Source organism: Lynx canadensis, chromosome D4 (genome assembly GCF_007474595.2).
Source record: "Lynx canadensis isolate LIC74 chromosome D4, mLynCan4.pri.v2, whole genome shotgun sequence".
Taxonomy (NCBI): Eukaryota; Metazoa; Chordata; class Mammalia; order Carnivora; family Felidae; genus Lynx; species Lynx canadensis.
Genome location: NC_044315.2, coordinates 65,779,537 through 65,794,098, shown reverse-complemented (window position 1 = coordinate 65,794,098; position 14,562 = coordinate 65,779,537). Strand labels below are relative to the sequence as shown.

Below are 14,562 nucleotides of genomic sequence, written 5' to 3'. Positions count from 1 at the left end.
CTATATGACCTAGGAAATTTGTGTAATTTTTCTTGGACTACACATTCCTGGTTATAGTTGAACTTCTCCCTATTCCTCTGGCTCCTTGGTTTTTCAAACTAAGACCCTTTTTTCTAGAGTGAGAGAAGCTCTGTAAAATGTGGGTAAATAAGCTGGTACATTTAATCTTTAAGACGAATGAAAAAAACTGAGGTTCAGAGAAGTTAAACTACTTACATAGGCTAAAGGATTAGTAAGGTAGATGTGGAAGTGAGATTCCAAGCTAAATAGTTTGCATATTCCATATGCTGTCTATTAGTTTCTTCCTCTTTTGATAAACTAAAAATTCTTACACCCTAAAAATTCATCTTCCCTGAAGTGCATCACACTGAAAACTCATGACCTTAGGTTTCTTCAGCAGTTTTCTGGTTGGTTAATACACTTGGTTCCTGGTGATATCATCTGTTACCTGTAAGTATGGGGATCATTGAGTTCCTAAGGAGGATGATGCAATACTGGGCTCAAGACAAAGTCAAAATATTATCCACTCTTATTCATTGCCTTTGGCACAATCATCGAAAGCTTGATCACCATAACCTGCTGAATTCACCTATATATACAGCTAACAACTTTGGGGAAATTCTAAGTAAGGCTAAATCCAATTAGAATATCTTACCCTTCTTGCTCTCTAATACCTTTGAATTAATTTTCCTCATTCAGAAGCAACTGAACTTCAAGATATTTCCCTTATGACTAGTAGGAAATAAGAAAATATATGTCTTTATAATCAAGACATATTGATTGTGGTTGAAATCTGTGGTTGAAAACTAGTTTTCCCACTTCGCATCTGTATGATCTTAACTTCTTTGTGTCTTAGTCTTTTCATCTATAAATTAAGAACAAGAAGATATATCTTTCAAGATTATTGTGAATATTTAGTAAGAAATAATAACCTGTGGATATATAGCACAATGCCTTGCACGTTGACTTTGCATTAAAAATTGTTTACATTGTTCCATGTCCTTATCTTCCTTTTCTTTTTGTTTCCTTCTTTCTCTAGCCAAGTTGCCTATAAGAATTTAAGTATAAACCTTTCCCTCAAAAACCTGCTCTTTCTATATCTGATAAATTTTATTATTTATATTATTTTTTATTTTTTAAAATTTACATCCAAATTAGTTAGCATATAGTGCAACAATGATTTCAGGAGTAGATTCCTTAGTGCCCCTTACCCATTTAGCCCATCCCCCCTCCACAACCCCCCCCCCCGTAACCCTCATTTTGTTCTCCATATTTATGAGTCTCTTCTGTTTTGTCTCCCTCCCTGCTTTTATATTATTTTTGTTTCCCTTCGTTTATGTTCATCTGTTTTGTCTCTTAAAGTCCTCATATGAGTGAAGTCATATGATTTTTGTCTTTCTCTGACTGACTAATTTCACTTAGCATAATACCCTCCAGGTCCACCCACGTAGTTGCAAATGGCAAGATTTCATTCTTTTTGATTGCCGAGAAATACTCCATTGTATGTATGTGTGTATATATATATATATATATATATATATATATATATCACATCTTCTTTATCCATTCATCCATCAATGGACACTTGGGCTCTTTCCTTACTTTGGCTATTGTGGATAGTGCTGCTATAAACATGGGGGTGCATGTGTCCCTTCGAAACAGCATACCTGTATCCGTGGATAAATGCCTAGTAGTGCAATTGCTGGGTCGTAGGGTAGTTCCATTTTTAGTTTTTTGAGGAACCTCCATACTCTTTTCCAGAGTGGCTGCATGAGCTTGCATTCCCACCAACAATGCAAAAGAGATCCTCCTTCTCCGCATCCTTGCCAACATCTGTTGTTGCCTGAGTTGTTAATGTTAGCCATTCTGACAGGTGTAAGGTGATATCTGATTAGAGTTTTGATTTGTATTTCCCTGATGATGAGTTATGTGGAGCATTTTTTCATGTGTTGGTTGGCCATCTGGATGTCTTCTTTGGAGAAGTGTCTATTCATGTCTTTTGCTCATTTCTTCACTGGATTATTTGTTTTTTGGGTGTTGAGTTTGATAAGTTCTTTATAGATCTTGGATACTAACCCTTTATCTGTTATGTCATTTGCAAATATCTTCTCCCATTCTGTCGGTTGCCTTTTAGTTTGGCTGATTGTTTCCTTCGCTGTGTGGAAGCTTTTTATTTTGATGAGGTCCCAATAGTTCATTTTTGCTTTTGTTTCCCTTGCCTCCGGAGACGTGTTGAATAAGAAGTTGCTGTGGGCGAGGTCGAAGAGGTTTTGCCTCTCTTACTTTCCCCTTTGCTCATTTATTTTGTTTCTTAAATTCCACATATGAGTGAAATCATATTTTTCTTTCTGACTGACTTATTTCACTTAGCATAATACACTCTAGTTGCATCCATGTTGTTGCAAATGGCAAAATTTTATTCTTTCTGATGGCTGGGTAATATTCCATTATATATATTAATATAATATATACATACATATATATGTATATATATGTGTGTGTGTGTGTGTGTATATATATATATATATATATATATATATATATATATATATCTTATTTATCCATTCATTAGTTGATACAGATTTGGGGTCTTTCCAGAATATAGCCTTTTCAATATAATTTCTTTGAAATTTGCTGATTCTTACTTTTGGTCTAATAAAATATCAAATTTTGTATATGTTCTATATGTGCTTTAGAAGAATGTGTATGCCATTGTAGTTGGCTTGTTAAGCTTGTTAATTCTGTTGTTCAAATCAAAGACTTCTCTCTCACATTCTGGTTGTGGCTGCAGATATTTCTACATTTCTGGATCTAATATCTTTCTTCTGTACAGTTGGAGAAATATTAGATCATTAAAGAGTTATCCTGAGGACCCAATAGTATGATCTTGATAAAGTATTTGGAAACTATATGTGTCCTCTTGAAATTGTTTTTTTTTCATTCTGATATTTACTTACTTCTGCATTAATTTAATAAGTTTACAGAAATAGTGTACTATGCCAGACATAAAACTTAGGTGGGTGCTAGATATGTATTAGTGGGGAAAAAAAGTTATACTTTTATTTTTCTCAAAGTTCTAAGTTTATCCTTTCTTACAAGTATTTAGGGTTGGTGAACCACTCAATGTTCTCCTTTCATATGAGTATATGACTTTTACTATGTTATTTTAGAATATACTAAAGAGACCTTCATAGTAATCTACATTTTAGAAACAAGAAAGCAACTGCAGAAGAAATACAAATGTCTTGCCCAGTACCTTCTGTTATTTATTTGTGTATGGGAATCATAGTCTGACCAAATACACTGTTTATGCTCTAATTCACTACATTTCTCAAGCAGAGAATTGCATATTTTACTGCTCTTAAAGATACCTAGACTGAACACTTGACTCATGAGTATTCATTTACTGGGAGTAAAAGCTGAGTGACAGATTCAAACCTCTGAGGAGGTGGCACTCGTAGGCTGCTGATTCTGAGTTAGAGAGAAGAAATGAAAACTGAAACCAATATTGGAAGCAGCTAAGGAGCTGCCATTGTCATGGTGAAGAACCCTATCTGGAATGATGCTGACAGGAAGAAAAGAGTAGGGAAACTCAAGGCTCTTGTCATCAGCCAGCCTCCCATTCTCCAGTAACTCTTTAGCAAGAATTTAACAGAAACTAGCTAGCAGGGGCTCTGGGTTGGCTCAGTCAGTGAAGCATCGGACACTTTAGTTCAGCTCAGGTCTTGATCTCAGGGTTGTGAGTTCAATCCTTGCATTGGTCTCCATGCTCAGCATGAAGCCTACGTAAAAAGAAAAAAAAAACAAAAGCTAGCTAGCAGAGAGAAAGTGGCTTTCAGTGACCCAGTCCTAATTCACAAAACAGAGCATAGAAAAGTGGATTTGAAGTTGAGAGACAATGGTTTAATGGCATTAAAATTCTTCCATAAAAAATAAGGATGAAAAATTTGCACTTGCTCAAAGCTTTCTGACCTATTAAAGTTCACTCAACACTAGTAATAATAAAACAACTAATGCTTATTGGATGTTTAGGATATTCCAGGCACTATTTAGCACTATGAATGAATTAATCTTCTGAAGTAACATTAATTACCCATTAACAGGAAAGGAAGATATTATGGGCTTACTCTTAGAGTTTAAAAGTAGTTATAGTCTTACTTTAGATTTGTGTTCTATATTTCAAATCCCATAGACTTTTCAAAGGGCTAGATAAAAGGAGTGCTTTCTTCTATTGACATATCTCACTCAATTGCTTCAATGGAAATGGGGCTTCTGTACTCACACTGGCACTGCCCCACACAGCTGCACTCTTCAGTCAATAGAGATCATCTCAGTTTTGGGCCGTCTTTGTCTTTTCAACACCAAAACTCTATAGCTCTGTAGTTTATTGAGCGACTTGACTCCTTTCCTTTTGCTATGTCTTATATTTTTATTGAAACTTTTGTTAATTACCAGTTCTGTCTAGTTCTCCTACTGCTTGGGAACTATGTGTTCCAGTGCAGAGTAGGAAAGAAGTTCTCATTGCAACCTGGTCTCTTGTCAAAGTCCAAGAGGAACTGTGCTACCACATCACCTCTATTTTATTCTGTTAAAACTTAGGATGCATTCCCAAGGGACTCTATTAGTTACTTTAGACTCATTATGTACCAAATCCAGAAAAGTTATGGTAGCTAGTTAAAAAAACCTCTTCCTCTACATTATAATACACATCACATAGAAAATAAAAGGTAATATTTTAACAAAGCCAATATAGTTTATTTAGAAAATATTACATTGAATCAGCTTTATTTTTGAATAACCTTTGTTACGTCAGATATGACAGATACACATTTCTACTCTTACACAAGATACAGTTCATTTATTTATTAAAATAAGTAACTATATATATTGAGCATCTGTTATGTGCCAGGCTCTATTCTGGTCTTTGGGATGCTATAGGGTAATAAACAAACAAGTTTTTTTTTTCAACGTTTATTTATTTTTTGCGACAGAGAGAGACAGAGCATGAACGGGGGAGGGGCAGAGAGAGAGAGAGAGACACAGAATCGGAAACAGGCTCCAGGTTCTGAGCCATCAGCCCAGAGCCTGACGCGGGGCTCGAACTCACGGACCGCAAGATCGTGACCTGGCTGAAGTCGGACGCTTAACCGACTGCGCCACCCAGGCGCCCCACAAGTTTTTACTCTCAGTGAGCTTATATAATGGACACAGACAGTAAAAATGAATAAATTAAAAATCAATATATAATATGCCATGTGCCAATTAATATTCCTTTTGCATAATTAATTAAAAGTGTACTTATTTTAGGTTACAGAATATTTTTAGTACACTTTTTTTACTGAATGTTTACGTCTTTATTACATATTTCTGTTTCAGTATTGTTTTTTCTTTAATTTTTTACTTTAATCCCAGTTAGTTAACACAGTGTTATATTAATGTCAAGTGATTTTAGTCTACCTTTTGCCTGTATTATTTTCTAAATGTTTAAGAGTGACTATATTTTGCTGGGGATTCCTAAGAGATTTTCACATTTTGCATTTACATAATAGTATTTTTTAAAACCACAAGCATGTTTTATTTCTGCAGTTAAAACAAAAAGCTAATAGTAACAACATCCACCAAAATATTTCTGTCAGATGATTTTGAATGCCACATGGTGAATTTGTTTTCACATAGTAATGTTCTCTTTTCAAATTTTGTGTCTGCAGCAGCTTTGGATTTACATAGTGTAAATCTGTACTCAGATTCCATCAGAGTTTTTTCTACCCACCATGTTCTTCACTGCAGCCTTTACATCCTTGTTTCTCAGACTATAGATGAGAGGATTGAGCATGGGGGCCATTACTCCATAGAAGAGAGAGATGAGGGCCTCAATGATGTCTTGATTATCAGCATCAACAGAACTTTTAGACTTGGGCTTTGCGTACATGAAGAAGATAGTTCCATAGAATATAATCACTACTGTTAGGTGGGCGGAGCAGGTGGAGAAGGCCTTACGTTTTCCTTTGGTGGAGGGGATCCTCAATATAGTGGTGACAATAAAAATGTAAGATATAGAAATTACTAGCAGTGGCATAACCAGAACAATCAGATTTGACCCTGCCATGCTGATCACATTGATTGAAATATCAGCACAAGCCAGTTTTAGGATAGCTAGAATTTCACAGACAAAATGGTTAATGACATTACTAGTACAGAATGGTAACTGCATTGCGAGAGATGTCTGCACCACTGAGTCCACAAGCCCAGTGACCCAGGATCCAGCTGCCATGGGCAGGTAGGCATTTTTGCTCATGATGACAGAGTATCTCAGTGGGTAGCAGATGGCTACATAGCGGTCTAGTGCCATCATACCTAGAAGCACACACTCTGTGGCCCCCATGGCAAAGGAGAGAAACATTTGCACCATGCACCCAGAGAAGGAAACCCTTTTCCTTCCTGTCAGAAAACTGTCAAGAATTAGTGGGACAGAGGAGCTTGTGTAACAAATGTCCAGGAAGGAAAGATTACAAAGGAAGAAATACATGGGGGTGTGCAAGTGAGAATCACAGATGATTACTGAGATAAGGATTCCATTTCCCAGAAGGATCATCAGGTACATCCACAAAACTAGCGCAAAGAAAACTGTCTGGAGCTTTGGGTGGGCAGAAAGCCCAACAAGGACAAATTCTGTCAGCATGGAATCATTGGTCCTTTCCATATTACATATATTCCTTCTCCAATAGCACTCTATGGATGATAGGATAGAAATTTGTTAATACAGTATCTGCAAGAGCTACCTCTTTTAAGAATCATATTCTGTGTCACTGCAGTTCTATATTTGGGTATAACAATATAACTCTGGGGCAGCTTTCTCACTCTAAACTCAGGCCACTAGAGCAGAATCCTAACCTGATCATCTCAGGGTTAAGAGAGAGTACATTTGATTATAGGACATTTGGATCCCAAACCAGTTTATGGCTGTTCCAACTAGTTCTGCCTCTTAACATACTGACTGCACACCAATTTAGTGTCTATAGTCTGGATGCAGAAGAGAGATGTAGTTTGATTGACAGTCTTTTCTGCAGTGTTTTAAGTTTTGAGTTAGAGGTCAATATTTTACATGCAGAAGATATGGTATAAAAAATCTACATTTTCAGCCTGTCTTCAAATAAATTATAATATTTAAAAACATTACACCTATTTCCATGATGGAGCTCAATTACAACTTGCCCATTCTTATTTGAAGCATGTTCTCCATGACACCAGATTACCCTCCTATCTCTCTTACCTGCTTGTCACTGGAGGTGAATATTAGTTGCCAGTAAATATGTTATTCTCAGTTGATCTCAACCACTTATAATACCTGATGGGATTGTATATGTATTTGAATTCTTGACTCATGGCTGCAGGACCAATGTATCCGGTAGGCATAGTAGGCCTATCATACTGTTAGAAGCCTATGAAAATGTTTTTCTTTCTTTTAAAATCGGAATAAAACTGAGTTTTTAAGCTTTAGTACATAATATTAGTATATTTATCTTTGTATGAAAGCAGATGTAAAATACAACTTTTAATATTATTTCATGGAAGAAAGGGCCAGTCAAAGTCATAATGTGGTCCTATATAATCATATCCCTTTTTAGACCTCATTTTGGCTGCTGGTGGTAATAAGCAGTATTACCTATCTGCACATAGCCTCCTTGAGCACAGCCGTCTCACTGGAGGGACGTATCCTTATATTGCTACAGTATCTACCTTAATATGATAATGAAGTATGTGTTTAAATAAATAGTTTTCTTTAATAGAAAGAAATTGAGGGCGACTGGGTGGCTCAGTTGGTTAAGCATTCAAATTCAGTTCAGGTCATGATCTCGCAGTTCATGAATTCAAGCCCCACATCCGGCTCTCTGCTGTCCGCACAGAACCTGCTCCAGAACCTCTGTCTTACTCTCTCTTTGGCCCTCCCCTGCTCTCTCTCTCCTAAAAATAAAATAAATATTTAAAAAATTTCTTAAAGAAAGAGAAATTAAAGGTGCTTACAAAGCCATTTTTATCATGAGTAAATGTAATGTAGATTGTAGATTCCTCTTAATTTGTTTATTTTCACCTCATGCAAGGACTATCACTTAGGGATCAACTGTAATAATAGTGCTTTCATTCAAAATGTACACATTTAACTAAACCAGTGATACGTAGCCATTTTTTAGCAAATCAAATTTATACAGAAGCATAATATGTAAAGCAAACAAGAAATTTTCTCTGATTGAAGTTATACTGGTTTGCCAGAGAAGACAGAGTACTATTCATTTAGTTCCTTATTTACATTTCCTCCTTCAGTTTGGTTTAAGAGGATTCCAGGGGCACCTGGGTGGCTCAGTTAGTTAAGCATCCGACTTCGGCTCATGTCATGACCTCACGGTTGGTGGGTTCGAGCCCCTCATTAGGTCATGATCTCATGGTTTTGGGTTTGAACTGTTCTGACAGCTCAGAGCCTGGAGCCTGCTTCGGATTCTGTGTCTCCCTCTCTCTCTGCCGTTCCCCCGCTCACACTCTGTCTCTCTCTCTCTTTCTCTGTCTCTCTCAAAACTAAACATTAAAGAAAAAAAAATTTAAGAGGATTCCAAAGGGCATAGTTTTAAAATCACCTATGTAATGACTTAGATATAATAATAATCTGCATTTAATAGTTTTATTAGAAATGATAATAATAAAATAGGAATTTATGTATTGATTACTCAATGTCAGATACATATCTAAATGCTTTTATTCATAACAATCCATGGAAGGAGGGATTATTATTGTATGATATATAGATTTTCCTTCCTTAAACATTTGGTAAACATCACAAGTAAATCATGATATAAATAGATGAAAGAAAATTAAAATTAATTATTTCAAGAGATGCAGGAAATAAATTTGGTGGAGGTCAGTTCATAATTTCATATTAACTATTTGAAGTTCCACAAACATAGGATAACTTCTTAATCTTGAAATAAAACTATATGCCAAGAACCTATAAAAATTAGTCACTAATAATTAAGGCAGTTTATTATACATTTTCATTACCTGTAATAAGATAAAAGATCCCCACTCTTACATGGACTTGATAGTCCTGGTCAAAATAGTAAGGCAAGAAAATGGCAGAAGTAGCAACAAAAAGGGGTGCCTGAGTGGCTCAGTCAGTTAAGCATCCCATCCTTGATTTCTGCTCAGCTCATGATCTCACAGTTTGTGAGTTCGAGTCCCATGTCCAGCTCTGCCCTGACAGTGAGGAGCCTGCTTGGGATTCACTTTCACCCTCTCTCTCTGATCCTCCCCTGCCCTCTCTCTCAAAATAAATAAATTAAATTAAAAAAAGAAGTAGCAACAAAATGATACTAACAAATTTATAAGAAATAATGAGAAAAATTAGACTTCTGGAAGTAAGATCAATGGAAAAATTAGTAGTCCTCTATATGGTAATAATGAATGATTAGCAAATATAATAAAAATAAATATAATAAGATTAACAAAAAATATAAAACATCTGGGTTTTGACCTAATAAAGCATGCACAGGACATTTACAGAAATGATCTAAAAATTATAATAAAGAGCATAGCAGATGTAAGGAATTGAAAAAGTATAGCATGTTAATATATGGAATAAAAATGTAAGGCTGCCATTTTCTCCCAAATTAGTCTCTACACTCAATTAAATATATACAAAAATGTAGCTGAAATTTTTTGAGGAATGGGAGTATTCATCCTAAAATTTATGTGGAAGAATAAAAACACAGTTAATTTTACAACGAAAAATAAGGGGAGCGTCCATATTTGAAACATACTGCAAAGCTACAGTAATAAAAATATTATGAAAATGGATCAAGGACACTTAAGTAGTCCGTTGGAAAGGAAATCTCAGATACAGACACTAGTATATGGGAATTTGATAAATCATAAAACTGTCAACCCAAAGTAGTCAAGAAGGGATGGCTTAGTAGATCATGTAAGGAAATATCTTTAGATATGGATAAAAGATAAAAATTAGATCCTAGGATTACCATACGTAAAAGTGGAAACCAGATGAATTAACAATTTAAATGTGAAAAAGAGAAATTACAAAATTAATAAAAGGCAATATAGAGAATCTTCGTAAACTTATAGTGGAGGAAAAACACTTTTAAAACAAAATCCAAGTAGCATAAACTATGAAGCAAAACTTGGTAGACTTAATCCAATGAAGGACCTCAGAGATAAAGTTAACAGACTGCAGAAGATAGTTACGCTATCTAACTGAATACACTACTAACTTGTCTGACAAGTAACCCTCTTGATGGAATATACAAAAAGGGGAAAAAAAGAAAAAAACGCAAAAATAAAAACCTCTTTTGTTAACCCAAAAGATAAAGCTTTAAACCGATGGAAAATTGGTGAAATGACATAAATTAGTCATTTATGGAAGAGATTTCCTAAGTGACTGATGAATATATGGAAAAATCTCATGCTTCGCAAATCTGAAAAATGCTCATTAAAACAGCCATGCGATATCGTTCATGTTCATTACCAAAGTAGATGATACTAAAAGTTGGCAAGATGTGGGGAGGTAGAATTCTGTTGGGAACGTACACTGGTATACTGAAAACTCTCTGGTTCTATTAAAATTGGGTAGGACTCAGTGATTCTTGTCCTGGGAAGATGACCCAGATACGTTTTTGCCCAGGACTATAAGGACACAAGCATGACGATGCTCAGCATTGCATGGTTTGTGACAAAAGGAGTTTGGAGGCAAACTGGATGCCCATCCTCAGAGTAATGGTTCTACCACATGAGAGCATGCCATATGGAGCACTTTGCAGAAATGAGAAGCAAATTAACTAGACGTCCATACAGCAACATAAATAGATCCTGGAAGAAGTGTTTAAAAAGTAAGCAATACTGTGATTTATAACACAATAAAATTTACATAGAAATTTAAAATATGTACCTTACAAGGTACATGTATTTTTAGGGACAAATCAAACACATAAGTGCTTAGTAGAATCAGTGATTATGGGAGATGTAGGAGGCTTTGTAAAGACTGGAAATAATGTACGGAGGAATATAAAATAAATACAAAGGAGTATGAGTAACTAAAGTCTAAGTTTAAAAGGAAACAAATAAAAACACATAAAAATCATAGAGAGCAATATAGGACATATGCTAGTGAAGGAGCTCTGATAAAAATATAGTTTTAGGGGCACCTGGGTGGCTCAGTCAGCTAAGCATCTGACTTGATTATGGCTCAGGTTATGATCTCATGATCATGAGATCAAGCCCCATGTTGGGCTCCATGCTGGGTGTGGAGCCTGCTTAAGATTCTCTCTCTCTCTCTCTCTCTCTCTCTCTCTCTCTCTCTCTCTCTCTCCCCCTCTCTCCCTCCCTCTCTCCCTCTCTCCCCTCCTCTTTCCCTCTTTCTGTCTCAAAAAAGAACTAAGACAAAAAAATTTAATGTAGTTTTAGTATAGTGGACTATCATAAATGTAAGAACAAAGGAAAATTGACTTCTGACTCCATAAAAAACAACACACAATGGATTGGGGGGAAAATAAGGCATTTAAAAGAAAAAAATGGGTTAAAGTTTAGTTAGATCAGACATTTGCAAAATAACGTTTTAAATCTAGCTAAAGAAAAGTCAGGCATAAAATGGTTCCAAGTCTTGTGGTCCTGTTGGAAAGGTTATCCTTAATGTAGAGATAAATGAATGTGGAGTTTGTATTAGCCTGATTCCACTAAATATGCTATTCATATCAATAACTCCCTCGATTTGGTTCAGTGTTGCTCTTCTTTTTTGTTAAGCTTATTTATTGGTTGGTTGGTTGGTTGGTTGGTTGGTTGGTTGGTTGGTTTACTCAGTGTGGAGCCCAGTGGGGGCTCAAACTCATGAACCATGAGACAGTCACCCATGCGCCCCTCAGTGTTTCCCTTCTGATGATACTGAGAAACTGGGCATCCTGGTCACTGTGTAGAAGGAATAAGTGGACTAAGCAGAGGAATTAGGTGGCGGCTCTCCAAAAGAATTGGCTATTCTATTTCTTTATTATTATAATATTATTATTATTTGAGAGAGAGAGAATGAGTGTACATGTTAGCTGGGAAAAGGAGCAGAGGGAGAGAGAAAGAGAATCTTAAGCAGGCTCCACATTGAGCACCCCCAACCCCACGCAAGGCTCCATTCCACGACACTGGGATCACGACCTGAGGCAAAATCAAGAGTGGGACACTCAACTGACTGAGCCATCCAGGCACCCCACCATTCTATTTCTCATTGTAAAGTGTAGTACTCTGCTTCATAATAGTACCTGTGAATGAATGTGAATCAACCCCTGTGAATGAGATACAGACTCATCCTGTTCTAACCAACAATTTTGAGTGTACGAGGGAAAAGAACAGAATGTGGACCTTGATAAAACCACACCACACCACACCACACCACACCACACCACACCACACCACACCACACCACACCACACCACACCACCACAGTATGGCAATGTAGTGAAACCAGCACTTCGTAGGAAACCAGCAGCTTTCCTTGGGGGAAGCCTGAATCATTATACATGTTTTATTCAAACGACAAAAGAAAGTACAAACAGATTTCAAAGAAGGGGAGATCATCTGAGAAAGAGCTAGGGATATCTTGTCACTTGAATTTGGCCTTGTTGAGCCGAGGGGAAAGAGTCTTAGGTAACAGGATGAGGCAAAATGTGTCAGTGGGGCTTCTAGGCAAGAAAACAATGTATCATGGTACAGTAGTCAGAAAAATATTTTTAAAAGGAAGGAAGATTTGCCATTTTGTGTGGTATATTAAATGTAGCATTAAGGAATTAAAATTTATTCTCCAGGCAATTAGGAACCTTTGGAATTTTGTCCAGGGGATGTTAAGGATGAAAACACAGAAAAAAAGTTTAATTAGAGGCATTCTTCAGGATCATGTACTTTCTTACTAATATTGAACTGTGACCTGTGTGGTTTGTAGGTTTGTAATCATTGTTTTTCAAGGCAATCATTGATTGTCTCCTCTCCTTCAGCTTATAGAGAACCTGACTCAAAATAAATCTTCTTTTGGAATTAGAAACATAAGAGTTCATTTTAGGTCAAGTTGGTATTATAAAGTTTTATTTCCCTTGGCAAAAACACAATCCTGTCATTTCCTCCAGGTTCTTAGCTTGGTCCTATAATAGTCTGTGAAAATTAAAGTGTATCTAGCCTCTCTTTGAGGTGAAACCAATGCTCTGTTGGGTCTTTCACAACCAGGTCTTAACCAATTGTTTTAGTTATTAAACTAACAAAAATAATAACAACTGCCTCATTCTGCCTGGGTTTTCCAGGTTGTTTTTTTTTTCCCATTTCTGAGTATGAAGGGCACTTCAACAGATACCCAGAGGAAAAGTAAAACATCCCAGTTAATAAGTCAAAAGATTGATTTCCTGGGGGTCATAGGAACCCGTCCCTTCTGCTCTTCATGTCTTTTTTTAAAAAAAGAGATTTCTTCCCCACCCTTAGAAAATTTCTCTTCCAAGAGAAGTGTTTATTAAGGTATTTCACTGGGTGAAAAAGGACATATTTGCTTTGTCTTCAGTTTTCCCTTAGTTGCCCCAGGATATGTTGGACACTGTAAGCAATGGTAGTCAAATGTACATGAACTAAAAGAAATCTTAGCTGCATCTCTTATGAACTCTGTGACATTATGCTAATTTTCTAACTTCTTTCAGCAACTGTATGCTCACATATATTGGGGCAGCATTGTCTGAGTTTAACTGATCACATGTGCTAAGTTTATGTTATAGAGTAGGAACTTAAAACACATTTGATTCTTCCTTGGGTCATAATTAGTTGCAATTAAAAGAGAATGAGACTCAAAATTACATTCTTAGGACACCCAATTCACATGCTAGGTAGGTGAGTGCTACACTACTTTTCAGATTCTATGTTTTTTCATACATTTAATGAGATAATCCAATGATATGATATAGTGAAAGCACTTTGCAAGCTGAATATAATATCCAAATGCTTATTCACTAATTCATTCAACACAAAAATAGCAATAGCCTTGTGTGTGCTAGGCAATATAACTAGGGCTGGTGGTGATGGCATGATGGTGAGCAAATGAAATCATTATAACATCTATTTTTCGCAAAGCTAAAGGATAGTTCTTTATAAAAAATATTTCAGTATTTGTTAAACAACTTAATTTTTTTCTTTTATGATTTTATAATTTTGAAGCTTCAAAAGAATTGTCCTAAACTATTGCCTTTTCATCTTAGAAACAGGAAAACAATACTGAGAGAAGGTACATGACTTTATTAGTGTTCTGTATCTAATTAACTATGTGTAGGAAGCAAGCATTGTCTGGCTATAAAGCTCAGACTCTCAGAAACACTGTATTATCTCAGACAGGGAAGTGTGTTCTATGTTAATCTTATTGGTTTTAGTGCTAATTAGAGAGAGGCTAATTTAAGTAAACTTGGAATCCAAGCAGAATGACAGACACATTAAGAATATTACAACCACAGATTTGATTCACAGGCTGAATTTCTGCTACAAATTGAAGTACTTAGCACA

General features: G+C 36.0%; 1 protein-coding gene across 1 annotated transcript; it reads right to left on the bottom strand.

Annotated features, from left to right (window-relative positions):
• Positions 1–5,740: 5,740 nt before the first annotated feature.
• LOC115499657 (olfactory receptor 13C8) lies at positions 5,741–6,706 on the bottom strand. The gene has a single exon (XM_030293793.1). It carries the CDS (start codon positions 6,698–6,700, stop codon positions 5,741–5,743), a length of 960 nt encoding a protein of 319 aa, XP_030149653.1. The 5' UTR covers positions 6,701–6,706.
• Positions 6,707–14,562: the final 7,856 nt, after the last annotated feature.

Coding starts and splice junctions, on each gene's coding strand:
- LOC115499657 (XM_030293793.1), bottom strand. CDS start 6,700: ATGGAAAGGACCAATGATTCCATGCTGACAGAATTTGTCCTTGTTGGG.